Raw genomic sequence first — 12,717 nt, 5'->3', positions numbered from 1 at the left:
TTCCCCGCCGCTCTTGTTTCCAGGAATTGCACACCGTGACCTCAAACCGGAGAACATTCTGTGCGAAAATCCCCACCAGGTACCCGCTCGGCTATCACGTACAAACACAACCGGCCATCGTCCTGCTTGTAGCCGCACACCCTGGCTGTGTCCCTGGTTCAAGATTCGTTTAAAACTTTAAATCTACTGTCGGGCACAAACTTAACTTTGTAGTAATCGTCATAAATCACCTTTTGGCCATGGTTCTGTATTTCCGAGGGCAGAGGGTCACAGTGGTAGCACTCGTGACTTCAGTTCCCAACTCGGGTGCCTTTTGTGTGTTTGTACGTTCTCCCCCTTGTTCTGCATTGGCTTCCTCTGGGATTGCACATAGCAACATCACCCCTGACTGAAAAATCTTGGCCTTAAAGCTGAGGCTTTCTTGGGTCGTTAAGTATAATCATAATTAATCTCCATGCACGTGCCGCCAACTTCATCTCAGTTGTTCGCCCACTAGCGCCACGGTTGCCTTTGCCACATTGCTGTTTCGTGGGATGGTTCTAACGTGACCAAAACCACAGCAGCAGCAAGCAGTCTCTTGTTGGCAATTTAACACCTTGCAAACATCGCACCAATGTGGTGTCACCAGGGCGCCAAGTCTCTCGCGAAGCCATGACTTGATGTTTTATTATTATAATTATACTCGTGACAGCCTGGACCACGCGGCCGCGGTGCTTGACCCGCGAGGAAGGCGCGGGCTCGGCGTTGGCTGTTGTCTAACAGAGCGGCTCGTTTGGGTGCCATCGTCGATCGCAGCGATCGCCGGCTGCTCCACTTGACGATGCCAAATTTGACCTCTCCTGGGAGATGGGCACGCAGGTGGTTCATCTGTGCGCGCCGCGGTCTTGTCGATTGCTCTTGCTGGTTGTTCACCTCCCGCGCGTTGTCGCGTTTCCTGGGCGCAGGTTTCGCCCGTGAAGATTTGTGACTTTGACCTGGGGAGCAGCATGAAGCTGAGCAGTGCCTGTTCGCCTGTCACCACCCCCGAGCTGCTCACCCCGGTGAGCACACGCACCGCTCCCACATGCACCACCCTCGCCACCATCCCTTCCATCCAATCATTACATTTCTGCGTTTGTGTGTGTGTCGCTTGGTTGTGGGTGTGTATTTAGTGGGGTGGTAGTGCAGTGGTTAGTACACTGCTACTCACCTGACGAGGCACGTTCAATTACCACTCTTGCCCAATATCATTGAGGAATATTTGAACCGTTCCTGGGCCCTCATTAGGTCGGCTCGGTCATAAATGAGTACTGTTGTGTGTAACAGCACCACTGGTAAAACAAACGTGGCCGGGCCATCGTGGTGTCCGTCCACCTCGTGTACTGTCCGATTTAGCACGGTTGACTACGTACTGTGCGAAAGAAGTTCAACATACATACCAAGCCGGCAAGTGCTCGCGGTTGCTCAACAACCCGTGTAAGCAACGGGGAGAAACTTCGTGGTTTGTGTGGCTCTGACACTGGGTTGTGCCGCTGTGTGGTTTTTTGGGCGTTTTTTGTCAATCAAATAATTGAAAAACGGTCAAACTGACGGATTTAAATTAGAAATGCAGAGCGTTGTGAGGCAGCAGTGCATCATGGGATTTGCGTTCGTCTCCAGTCAAGGCCGCGGTCACGTGCAATCGACACTTTTCCCTCGCAGCCTGCGAGCCGCCAATGGCAGATAGCTTTGGCTGGAGAAAAACATATTTTGTTTCTGTAGGAATGTTGCATAGCACAGGGAGGCGTTCACGGGGCGGGGGGGGGGAGGGCGCGTGACGCACGAGCCCTTGGTTCATGCGCAAGCTGTGCAGGCGCCCCTCTCTTTGTTTCTCCGGCGTGTTAATACGCAACATCTGCTGCTAGGGCCATGGGGAGGGCGAGGCAGGGGAGAGTGGAAGAGCGGGGGGGGAGAGATGCGTGGGGGCGGCTGTGGAAGGATTTAATGGGAGTCGGTCAATTGCTGCATTGGCATTAAGTTGTGCAGGGAAGTCGGGGGGGGGGGGGGGGGTTAGTAGTGTAATCGTTAATGCACTGCACAATGTACCTGCAGATCTGAGTTCCAGTCCGGGCCACAACTTACATCAGTGGCATGTTAATTGAACTTTTCCTGGGTCAACTCGGGCTTTAAAACGAGTGGGTGAACGTGAACGATGGAGAGACAAATGCGGCCGGGCGTGATGTTGGCCACACCGCTGTCATCGCGTACGCCACAATTGCCTTTTTGTAGGCGCTCGCCAACACAGCACTTGTGCCAGCAAGTGCGCACGCCGCAGGCATTGTGTGGAAGGTCGGGAGTTGAATTGGTGGTCGTGCAGCTTGAGGAGAGGGTGAGGGCTGACGAGGAGGGAGAGAAACTTTGGGATGTGACTGGATCTCAGCCGGATTGAACCAGAGCTATGCTTGTGTGTGTGCTCTTGTGTAGTACGTGCGTCCTGGCAGCTGCGCTGTTGTGTCTCGCAGCGAGCGCGTCTGATTGGATGGGCGAAGCTGGGAGGGTGGGCAAAGTGGCCTGTGTTTGCTGCTGCTGGTGGGGGGAGGAGTGGGTGGGGATTCTACTCTGGGCACAGATGGCTGAGCTGGGTGGGTGGAACAGGAACGGGGGGGGGGGGGGGGGGCGAGTCTGTGTGGAGCCAGTGATGGACGTTTGTGTCAAAGTTCTGCGGCCAAAAAACCAAACAATGAAGATAGGTAAACAACACTTCGGCCTGTCACATGGCCGTTGTGTGCACTCTGTGTTTTGCATGCTTGTGTGTGGCTGTGTGCGTTTTTTTGTCTCTGGTAGGTTTATTTCCAGTACGCTAATGGCTAAGGCTCGCATTGGTCACACATTTTATCCGGGCCCTTTTGCCAAGTTTATCCAGCTTGAAAAGTACCTGCTGCTGCCAAGTGTGAATGTTGGCGGGGGGGGGGGGATACAAAGGTGGCCAGGCATTGTGCTTGCATCGCAATCACCACGTGCTGTTGGCCTTAATAGGGGCCTGCTCACCGCATTTGTCTCGGTTTTGTGTGAGTGTGGTCAGAAGGGATGGGTGTGAGGATATGTTGAGGGGAGGGATGGTTGTTTATCGTGAGTGTGGTGGGGAGGGAAGGAGGGATGGGTGTGAGTGTGGTGAGGATGGGTGCGTGTGTGAGTTCTCAGGCTCGTACCGGAATCTATAAACGAGATGAACACTGATCAGCGCCCGCTCAGAGCCGCAAACACAAACCACAGCGAGAGTTCCCCATTCCACAGTGAAGCCTCGCAAACACCGCCGCATTCATGCTCGTGTGTCTGTGATGGGGAGCGGTGGCCCAGTGGTTGGCGTGCTGCACTACGAACCCGGCAATCCGAGTTCGACTCCCGCTCGTAGCCAAAACCAGTGACGATTATATGAACCGGTCCTGGGCCTCCCTTCGGTTGACTGAGCCTCAGAGTACCTGGTCCGCTGTAGACATTGCCACTCCTGAGAGAGGCGGTTGGGCAGGTTGCTTACCACCCACACCCCTCGTGTACTGTGCTGCCCTTTCATAGGTGCTCACTAACAGCACTTGCCCCAAGAGGCTGTTAAGTCTATACGGGGTGGGGTCTTTGTCTTTTGTGTGTGTATGTATGCCTGGGGGAGTGGGCACCGTTGGAATGAGGTGCCGGGTTATTTTACGCCTTTTTTAGAAAGGACACGAGGTTGGCATTATTAATGGAGAAGCACGCACCGAGAATTTATTTGAGATTCAATGCTCACTAGAACTCGCACCTTGCACACAAGCCGATTTAAATCACTCCATCTCGACGGTGGATGTCCTCTCAAACTCGTTCGCGCGTGGTCACTTCTTGACCGTCGGCCTTGATCCCCGTGGCGACGTGTCCTGCCCCAAGCCCTGTCCCAATCGACGAGCGCTCGCAAACTCTTTTCGTGAAGATGTAAAAACGAAACTCGCCACAATGGCATCGTCGCTAACAAGCACCACGAACGGGCGCTCAGATTTTTTTGAGCTTGCACAGGGGCCCAATCTGCAGGCTCTACGCCTTCCCCACGGAGATGTTTAAAGCAGGATGAGTGTAGCCGCTGTGTACGAGTTGAGCAACCGCTTCTTCAAAGCGTTGAGCTCCGGCCGTCGCGCTGCTTAGAAGCCCCACGCGCCGGTCGGTGCAGTGACGCGTGGGTACCAAGCGGCCGCACGGCAGAGATGGGCCCCCCACGCCACCTAGCGGCCGGCGAGCAGCTCGCAGCGCTAACCCCCACGCGCGTGCACCATGGGGATGCTGTCTGGGCTGGGGGTTGGAGAGGAATCTGTGCTTGCTGCTTGTGGTGGGATTTGCGTGGTGGTGGTGTAACAGCCCGTGTCTGCCTGCGGTGGCGCATCTGTGGTTGTTTGTCGCCGGCTGAAATGTTACCGACGACCGTCCGTAAGTGCCGGCGGTGTGGGAGAGAATCCCGGTGGGCCGATGAATAACGACGGCGACCGATGTGCCGTGGGCCCGCAGTGTGGCTCTGCAGAATTCATGGCCCCCGAGGTGGTGGAGGCGTTCAGCGAGGAAGCCTCCATCTACGACAAGCGCTGCGACCTGTGGAGCCTCGGGGTCATCCTCTACATAATGCTCAGCGGGTCGCCGCCCTTCGTTGGGAATTGCGGCAGTGACTGCGGCTGGGAGCGCGGGGAGGCGTGCCACGCCTGCCAGGTACGGCCAGCCTACGCGTGCGTGTGTACGGAGGGGTGGAGATGGTAATGGTTAGCAATTCACACGTGTCTTGTGACTGAGCAAGGTTATTGCGATGGCTTGTGAAAACAGACGATGGGATGGAATTCGAGAGTGGAAGCAGAAAGTGTTCTCACCTGCAGTGTTGTGGGTGAGCGAGTGTAGTGCGACCTGCAGTGCCGATTAAATGAAACGGGACAGTGTCTGGTACACCTGAGTCATCAACGGGTGAAGTTCGTGGGGAACAGTAACCATAATAGTAGCAAAAGAAGGTGGCTGACCGCTGATGAGTGGAATTAATCAGAGTGCTGGATCATCAATCCCCCTAACTGCTTTACAGTGAATTGTATCAGGTGCAGTATGTGTGTGCGCGCGTCCTGGAACCGCACGCGGCCTTGCCACAGCATTGCGTGTCGGGTGTGCGTGTGCGCGCAGACGATGCTGTTTGAGCGCATCCAGGCCGGGCACTACTGCTTCCCAGAGAAGGACTGGAAGAACGTCTCGGCTGCCGCGAAGCACCTCATCTCAAACCTGCTGCTGCCCGACGCCAAGGCCCGGCTCAGCGCCGTGCAGGTGCTGCGGCACCCGTGGGTAGCTGGGGTGAGCGACGCACGATGGCTCGCACGCACGCACAGGCATGGGGGAAGCACTCATCCAGCAGTGGATTGACACGGTCCAGTGAACTTGTCGTTTATTCCTCTCCCACGGTTTGTGGACTTGGTCTACAAGATACTGACCGTTTTGTCTCATCCACACTGTTCAGCCCACCACACTGCAGGTCACAACACTTCCCGTTCTGCTTCTTTCCCTCGCATCGCCCTCCCTTGGGAACACCCTCACGTAGTCTCTTTAACCAGTCTCTTACAATTGCCTTGCTAAATTGTCCAGATAAATTGTTAATTATTACCATTTTAAACTTTGATGGTGCTGTTTGTTGTTGACTGTTTGACGTTTTGGGCCTGTCCTTTGCAAACTGAGTTAAAAAAAACCTAAATGGCTAGTGTGCCGTGTGTGCATACCGTGTACGTGTGTGGCTGTGTGTCTGTGTGTGTGTGTGTACTGTGTGCGTGCCCCCGTGGAGGAGTTTGTGCTGACGTGGGGATGTTTGTTTTGTCTCCTGCAGGACGCCCCTCGCCAGACGCTGTCCACCCCGCAGCTTCTACTCAGGTGAGAACCCACGGCACCATAATAAATAAGCCAGTGCCAGAAATTCTACATTTCTGTGACGGGCGCCGGTCTGCACGACAACCAGGCACCCCATTGCAGCGCTCAAGTGGCATCGCTTGTGCCGTTTGTTCAATTTTATATAGTAACAAAAAACAATCGCCGCTCGCGCCCGTTTGTTTTAGAAAACATTCTCACGGGCCCGCCTATCGTTCCCCCCCCTCTCTTCCCCCCCCCCCCACGCGCAGGAACGCCAGCGCCAAGGACCTCACTCGGTTCACCGCCGACGCCGTCGCCCTGACACGGCGGCTGGACCAGCGCGGCGGCGGGGAGGAGGAGGAAGAGGAGGAAGAGGAGGACGACGGGTGGGAGGGGGTGGTGGGCGCCTGTTTCCCCGGCAGCCCCAGATCCCGGCCACCGTTGTCACGGCCGCCGTCCACGCGGCCGTTCTGCCCCTTCAGCCTCTCCCCCCCGTCCAAGTCGCGGCTGGCAAAGCGCCGGGCGTCCATGCGGGGGGGGCAGCAGCAGCAGCAGCAGCACGACGCGGCGCTGGGCCTGGTCGGGGGAGCCTCTTAGCACGGCGGCTTCTCCCGGGTCTGGCACGGCACGGCGTCGTGGCCATCAAATCCTAGCCCCCCAACCTTCCACTCCCGCAGTTTGCGTTTTGAATTCACGAATTTATTGTGGCACTGACTCCCCTTGGTCTAGCACTTCTTTGGGTTTGTGCCTTTTGTTTGATTGGGGTCTGCACACGGAAGTTTCCACTTCCCCCGGAGTTTCGTCTCGTTATCCGGCACTGCGCTCAGAGCTTTAATACCACCCCCTACCCTTCCCACCATCGTGATCGCAGCGCTCTGGCGGAGCAGAGGGGGGAGATGGGTTGGGTCGGAGCCTCCCAACCCAGTGCCAGCGGTGATTCTCGTTTAGTGCAGAGCGAGGCCACCGGACGTGGCGGCGTAAGGGGAGCTTGGCTTTCAAGTTCCGGGCCTAGGGACCCTCGTAAGGAAAAATAAAATTGTGCCAAGATGCCACTGGGGGCAAACTGACAGGTGGAGGTGCGACGAGGCGGCTCGGTGCGGAAATAGTCGCTCGTTATTGTCAAAACGGAAACTTTGTCTTTGATTTAAGGAAGAAGGAAAAGCATGGCAGAGGCGTTTGTACAGGTAAAAGAGGCGTTGCGTGGTAATTATATATAATTATATTTCGGGTAAACCTAACGATGACGGAGCCGGTCGAGGTTTGAGCTGCTCACCGTTTGTGTGTTTTCCCCTGGGGCCTCTGAGGCCTGGCTCCAGTGCCGCGCTGTGGTCAACAGCGTAGAGGTGCTCGCTCCATTAATACAAAGCCAGCTGTTGACCATTTGTGGTGGTGTTTTCTTGGCCGTGGTGTGATCGCCCTCGCCCGTGGCTCCTTGAGTCCTCCTCCCCCAGTACCTCGACGCTGGGGTCACGCTGGGTTCGTTTTTGTTGTCAAAAACCATTATTATTTTCATAATTTGTGTGTTTTTTATATATAGCAGTCCAAACAAAGTATGGCTATAAATTTAAGTGTTATAATTTTCTATATTTTATTTTACGAGCTCTCCGGATGTTCTAAAGTTTGATTTGCTCACGCGCAGAGACGCAACGTAACCGTGAGCACCGAGAGCGGAGGAGAATGGTGGCATTATTGTCATCGTTATCGCGCTTCGCTGGCGGCGCGTGGGTTGGGCCGGAGGACGCGCTCATCCCCCTTGTTCGGGCTTGCGCTCCGGGTGGTGACATTCCTATGCAATGGCGCGCCGCGCGACCAGCACGCGGGGCGTGCGGGCCGCGCGGTGCCCTCGCCGCGAGCCGAGGGGGGGGGGGGGGGGGCACCGGGCGCGGCGGTGCCCCCGCTCGGCTCGGCGATGGAGCCGAGTGGCGCCGTGGCAGGCTCCCACGAGCACCGCGCTCCGCGTCTCGGTCGCGGCCGCCGTGGAGATTGTCGCGTGCGGCGACGACGCCGCCGGCCCCGCCGCGGGGCTTTCCAGGTGGCCAAATTTTTTTTTTATTTTTTTTTACGGCGGTTCAGCAAACCCGCTTGCTGTGTACCGCCGCCGTTGCAGCAATTGGCCTGCCGTTCGGTCTGCGGACTTTTTGCACGCTTATCCTGCAGGTGTGCAAGTTAGGTTTCCTGCGGTATAAATCCCACGTGCGCGCAAACGCTCGTTAAAAAGTAATCGGCCGCGCATCGCGAGGCAAGACCCTCCGGAAAGCGAGTCATTGGCGAGGCTTTCCCAGACAAACATTAAAGGGGTCTACGAAATGACGCGGACAATTTGTATCGCTTCCTGCCGACACGTAAAGCTGTGCTGCCATTGACGTGGCTGGTGTGACTTCTTAGCTGGACGATTGCTTTGCCTGCGAGCTGGTGATTTTTGTTGCCGCGGGCCTCGGGCTGGTTCTGTGGCTGTCTCGGCAGCGGGTGACCTCGTGATGTCGAGACACTGAGACTTGGCGGGGATGATGATTCTGGTGAGCCAGTCTCTACCCGACTCGCCCGTGTGCGTGAAATGTGTTTGTGAAATGTGTGGGCAGTGATGAGGCAATGCTGCTCGCGCTGAGCTATGGCACGGTAAACCTGGGTTCGATTCCTGGCCACGCACAACATCGGCAGTGAACCAGTCCGTACCCTCCCCTAGTTCAAGTATCTGTTGTGGTGTGTGAACATGAGCACTGGGGATACAAAGGTGGCCAGAAGTTGTTCTGGCCACCCTGTCAAGTGACGTTGCCGGCCTTAGTAGGTGCTCGCTAACATCACTTGCCCAAGAGTCAATAAGACTAAATAGACTACAGCGTGTGTGTACGTGACTAGTTCAGAACTGTATGGAATGCTGCTGTGGTCGGTTCCACGGCAATGGAGTCTCATTGCTGCACAGAACCCGACCCACACTCGGGCGTGGATATCCGGCCAGGTGGTAGCTCTGGTGGCAGAGTGAGCAGCGCGCTCTCTCGGAAGGTCGCTGCGAGTTCACATCCTGGTTGGAGAGATTGACTCGGCCCATCGCCATTGTGTGGGGAAGATGACTGGTGGGTGCCCTTAAGGATAAATTTGCCCCCCTCCCCTTGCTATAGGAACGTGGAATTTCCACTCCTGGCTGAGAGCTGTGACGAGAGAAGCACCCGGCCTTCAATGCTCAAGTTCAGCAGGAGATCACTTTGGCTTTTGACAAACATTGGGAGCCAAGCTGCTTTCAGTGCTCCCGGTAACGCGTGGGGAGCATCCTCAAGCCTGCATGGTGCTTGCAAAGCTCCGTTACTCGTGAATCGACACTCGCGTTCAACCTCGCGCGGTTACCGCCTCTGCTGCGATTTAAACTGGGTTCAAGCATTTTGAGTTGAAGGTATCTGCCTGATCACGAATAACTTGAGCAAATTCCCATCGCTTAATTTTCGTTGCCAATTTTAATCCCCGTGAAGATTTCGGCGCTTGAGGCATAACTGTTGATTTGGCATGCGACAGACACTCCGTGTGTGAGGCAATTTAAGCGACTTCGAAAGTAGCTCTTTGATATCCACTTCTGTGGAGCTGTTGTGATACAGGGCGAGGGTTACTCTGCTGCCTTCGAGACTCCCCGCCCCCCCCCCCCCGAAATGGGAGTGGAGAGACGGGGGGGGGGGGTGGGGGGTCTTGCGCGATGATGCCGGCAGTGGTGCCAACCTAAAGAAGCTAAAGTGTGGGGGTGCCGACTTGTACAACACAGCGTGGATTTTTTTTGCATAGCGTCTACTTGCAAATCGCCCCCCCCCCCATCTTGTCAAGACGCCGTACAGAAACAAGTGCGCGTAGAGAGGTGTCGAGCGAGGTGCAGGATGAGTCTACAGAATTTATATAGCTGGGTGGTGGGGGTGCAGAAAAGCACCCAACTATACTTCCCACGGTGGTTGAGGGAGAGACGGGGGAGGGTGGCGTCGAGGCCTCCGCCCGAGTGCGGCCCTCGCACGCTCTCCGTGCCCCGCGGGGCCAGGCCAGGCGAAACTAATGCAAGCTGAAGTCGTCGTCACGAGCTCTTCGTGACTCCGTGGTGCCGTACGACGGCTGTGACGTTTCTGACTGGCGGGTTTTGAATGAACTTTTTTTTAGTTTTCTTACAAACTATTCCCCCCCCCCCCCCCCCAACAAAAAAAAGGAGTGGGCGAGGAAGGTAAAAAAAAAAACTTAATTGAGCATCTGAGAGTGAAACGGAGAGAACGTGGGAAATTGGGACGGGCGGGGGGAGTCCGGTTGGGGCGAGCTCGCGGGTCTGCTTGGCTAGCGTGTGATCAGGGGTAGGGTTGGGGTCCTTTCGGCTCTTGGCTAGTAGTTTTAGGTTCGGATTAGTTAGCTCGTGTGGTTGGTATTAGGGGTAGGGCTGTAGGGGTCTGGGTTGGCTAGTTAGGTTTAAGAGTAGAGGTAGGGTTGTAGTTTCAGTGGCTAGCATGATTAGTAAGGGGTAGCGAGTGGTAATGCCTGGGTGGTTAATTTGGTTCGAGTCTGGGGGGTGTAGATATATGGTCTGGTTAGCCAGTGTGGTTCGTGTTAGGGTGAGTACTCGCCCCCTCGTTGACCCAGGGTGTTCCACCCCTAACAACCGGGGCCCCCTTCACCGTTCCCAAGTTGCCTCTCCCTCGTGGTGTTGTTGTTGGTGAGAGTTGTACCGGACCGGCATCGTCGCCTCGACTCTCGCTGGCTTGTGTTTGGAGGGGAGCGTTTATTTGGTGCCGGATCCCCCCCCCCCCCCGCCTAGCCTTCTCGGAAATTCAATTTTCTTTTGTTAAATTCACGTTTAATTTTCCCCCCTCCCTCCCCCGTCTTCGCTCCAACGACAAAGTTCTAAGGACGTGGGGGAGAGAGAGAGAGCGAGAGCGAGGGGCGGGGGGGAGTATGAAGCACGAGAAGCGAGGCAGAGCGGTCAACACGCAGACGCGTCGCTGGGTGGTGTTTACAGAGGTTGTATGTGGCGGCTCTGCGGGGGTCCGCTTCACCGTGACTGACAGCCGCGCCAATCCGCCGTTTGTGTTGTTTAACGAGCACTTTACTGACTTTTATACAATAAACATTTTATACAAAAGCCAGCCAATGACTCCGCGCGCCATCTCTTGTTGAATTACTTGAATGCGAGTTGAACCGTGGTGGTGGTGTAGATGCACGGGCAGTGCGCCGCCTTCGCATTTGCGTCTCCACGTGACACTTTCGCACGTGTCCCATCACCCGCGCAGCGTTCTCAGAGTTGAATTGGTTCATCGCAAGCGGTGCCAGATGCAGCTAGTGCGGGGCCTGTAGCATTTAGGGGCCTTAAATAAAAAAAAACATTAAAACACGCATTTTTTTCCTATGCCTAGTCAAGTAATTGTATTTTTTTCATTTTATATTGAGCCAGATAATACGACATCGCTAACCGTAAACACCCAGTCGTTCATAAAAGTAGAAGGCAGTATAGTACTATAGTAATAGAGCAAGTGCAGAATCACTGAACCGCAATTGATAGCTTGGAAGCGTTTAGCGCGGGGCCCTTGAAAGTGCGGGGCCCGTAGCTACATGTGTAGCCACTTTTGCTACGAGGATCATCCGGCACTGATAGCAAGCGAACTCTGGATCGCATTCGACATTCAGTGTCTCGACAGCAGTCAAGATTGAACCAATTTTGGTGAACTGCCAGGTGTTTAAGGCCAGGACCCCTTGGATATGGGTCATCGATGCTGCTCCGTGGTTGGTGGTGGTTGTTGGCTGTTGAGGATGAGTGATGGCGCTGGTGTTGATTCTAAACACTTGCCGATTCCTCCGCCTTTCCACGTGGCTCGGACGATCACGTGCTGGTCGTGAGAACGTCGCTAATTGGTCATTAAATCGGTCGTGGCCTCGTATAAGACCGAATGCTGCCGTTGAAAGAACCATTTCTCCTCGGCCCATCAGTCTCTGACCGTCGAGTGGAGGGCACACGTTAAACCCCAGTCCCCATACCCATCCACCCGCTAAAACCGCTTCACCGTCATCATTGAGAAGAATCGATCGTGAACGTGGACTTCCCTTCAAACAGGCGGCCTCGCCTATTTACAGCCCCCACTAAGGCGGTGGCAATGCCACATTGCGGGCGCGGGTCAAATCTCACAATGGCGCTGCACTCGAAAGTCTCCATCCTCGATGGACGAAGTGCCGAGCTGTTGACCCCCCCCCCCCCCCCCCCCACAGATTCCGCTTGTGCGTCGAAAGCTCCCAAGCACCTGCGGCTGGCCCGACATGCCGTCGTCCAAATGATTCGCGGCCTTTTGTCAATCCGCTGCTGGATAAAGGCCCCCCCCCCCCTGCACACCACGCTGTGTCGGTCATCGTGCTCGTTTTTGACCGGACTGCACCACGCTGGTGAGGTGCGCGTCGACGGAGGGCGCAGAGACACCGAACACCCTCGCAAACGAGATTCTCCAACCCCTAGCGGGAGGAGCAGGAGGAGGATGAGCAGGAGGAGCGGGAGGAGGAGGATGAGCGGGAGGAGAAGGATGAGCGGGAGAAGGAGGATGAGTTGGAGGAGCGGGAGGAGGATGAGTTGGAGGAGGATGAGCGGGAGGAGGATGAACGGGAGGAAGAAGAGGATGAGCAGGGGGGGGGGGGGAGGTGGTCACTCGCCCGAGTTAATCCGCACAGAGGGCGGGCGATCGGATCCCGGCGAGAAAAGCGCTTTCGCCGGCACTCCGGAGCCACGCAGCAGAAGCAGCAGGAGGAGGATGAGGAGGGGCTCATTACACTAATTGTCTCGAGTTGCACTCAACTGCTGGGGCGGGGCGAGGAGGCGAGTTGTATCGCTCGTGAGTTGTTGTTGTTGCTGAGTCGCTGTGCCCCTTGGCGCTGCCCCCTGGCTCACGG

At 55.9% G+C, this 12,717-nt stretch overlaps 1 protein-coding gene across 2 annotated transcripts in view; it reads left to right on the top strand.

Moving 5' to 3' along the window:
- Nucleotides 1-10,934, top strand: part of LOC116951916 (MAP kinase-interacting serine/threonine-protein kinase 1-like) — a 29,350-nt gene extending 18,416 nt beyond the window's left edge. For both annotated transcript variants that reach the window (XM_076073927.1, XM_032970762.2), the window contains 6 exons: nucleotides 24-79; nucleotides 945-1,040; nucleotides 4,483-4,677; nucleotides 5,131-5,295; nucleotides 5,819-5,862; nucleotides 6,108-10,934. In XM_076073927.1, the coding sequence (XP_075930042.1) occupies nucleotides 24-79; nucleotides 945-1,040; nucleotides 4,483-4,677; nucleotides 5,131-5,295; nucleotides 5,819-5,862; nucleotides 6,108-6,435 (884 nt within the window). In that variant the 3' untranslated portion in view covers nucleotides 6,436-10,934. The remainder of the gene's footprint in view (nucleotides 1-23; nucleotides 80-944; nucleotides 1,041-4,482; nucleotides 4,678-5,130; nucleotides 5,296-5,818; nucleotides 5,863-6,107) is intronic.
- Nucleotides 10,935-12,717: the final 1,783 nt, after the last annotated feature.

Source organism: Petromyzon marinus, chromosome 44 (genome assembly GCF_048934315.1).
Source record: "Petromyzon marinus isolate PM22_M1 ecotype Great Lakes invasive population chromosome 44, UKy_Petmar_22M1.pri1.0, whole genome shotgun sequence".
Classification (NCBI taxonomy): domain Eukaryota; kingdom Metazoa; phylum Chordata; class Hyperoartia; order Petromyzontiformes; family Petromyzontidae; genus Petromyzon; species Petromyzon marinus.
Note: the sequence above shows the minus strand (reverse complement) of the source record. Positions and strands in the feature narration are given on the sequence as shown.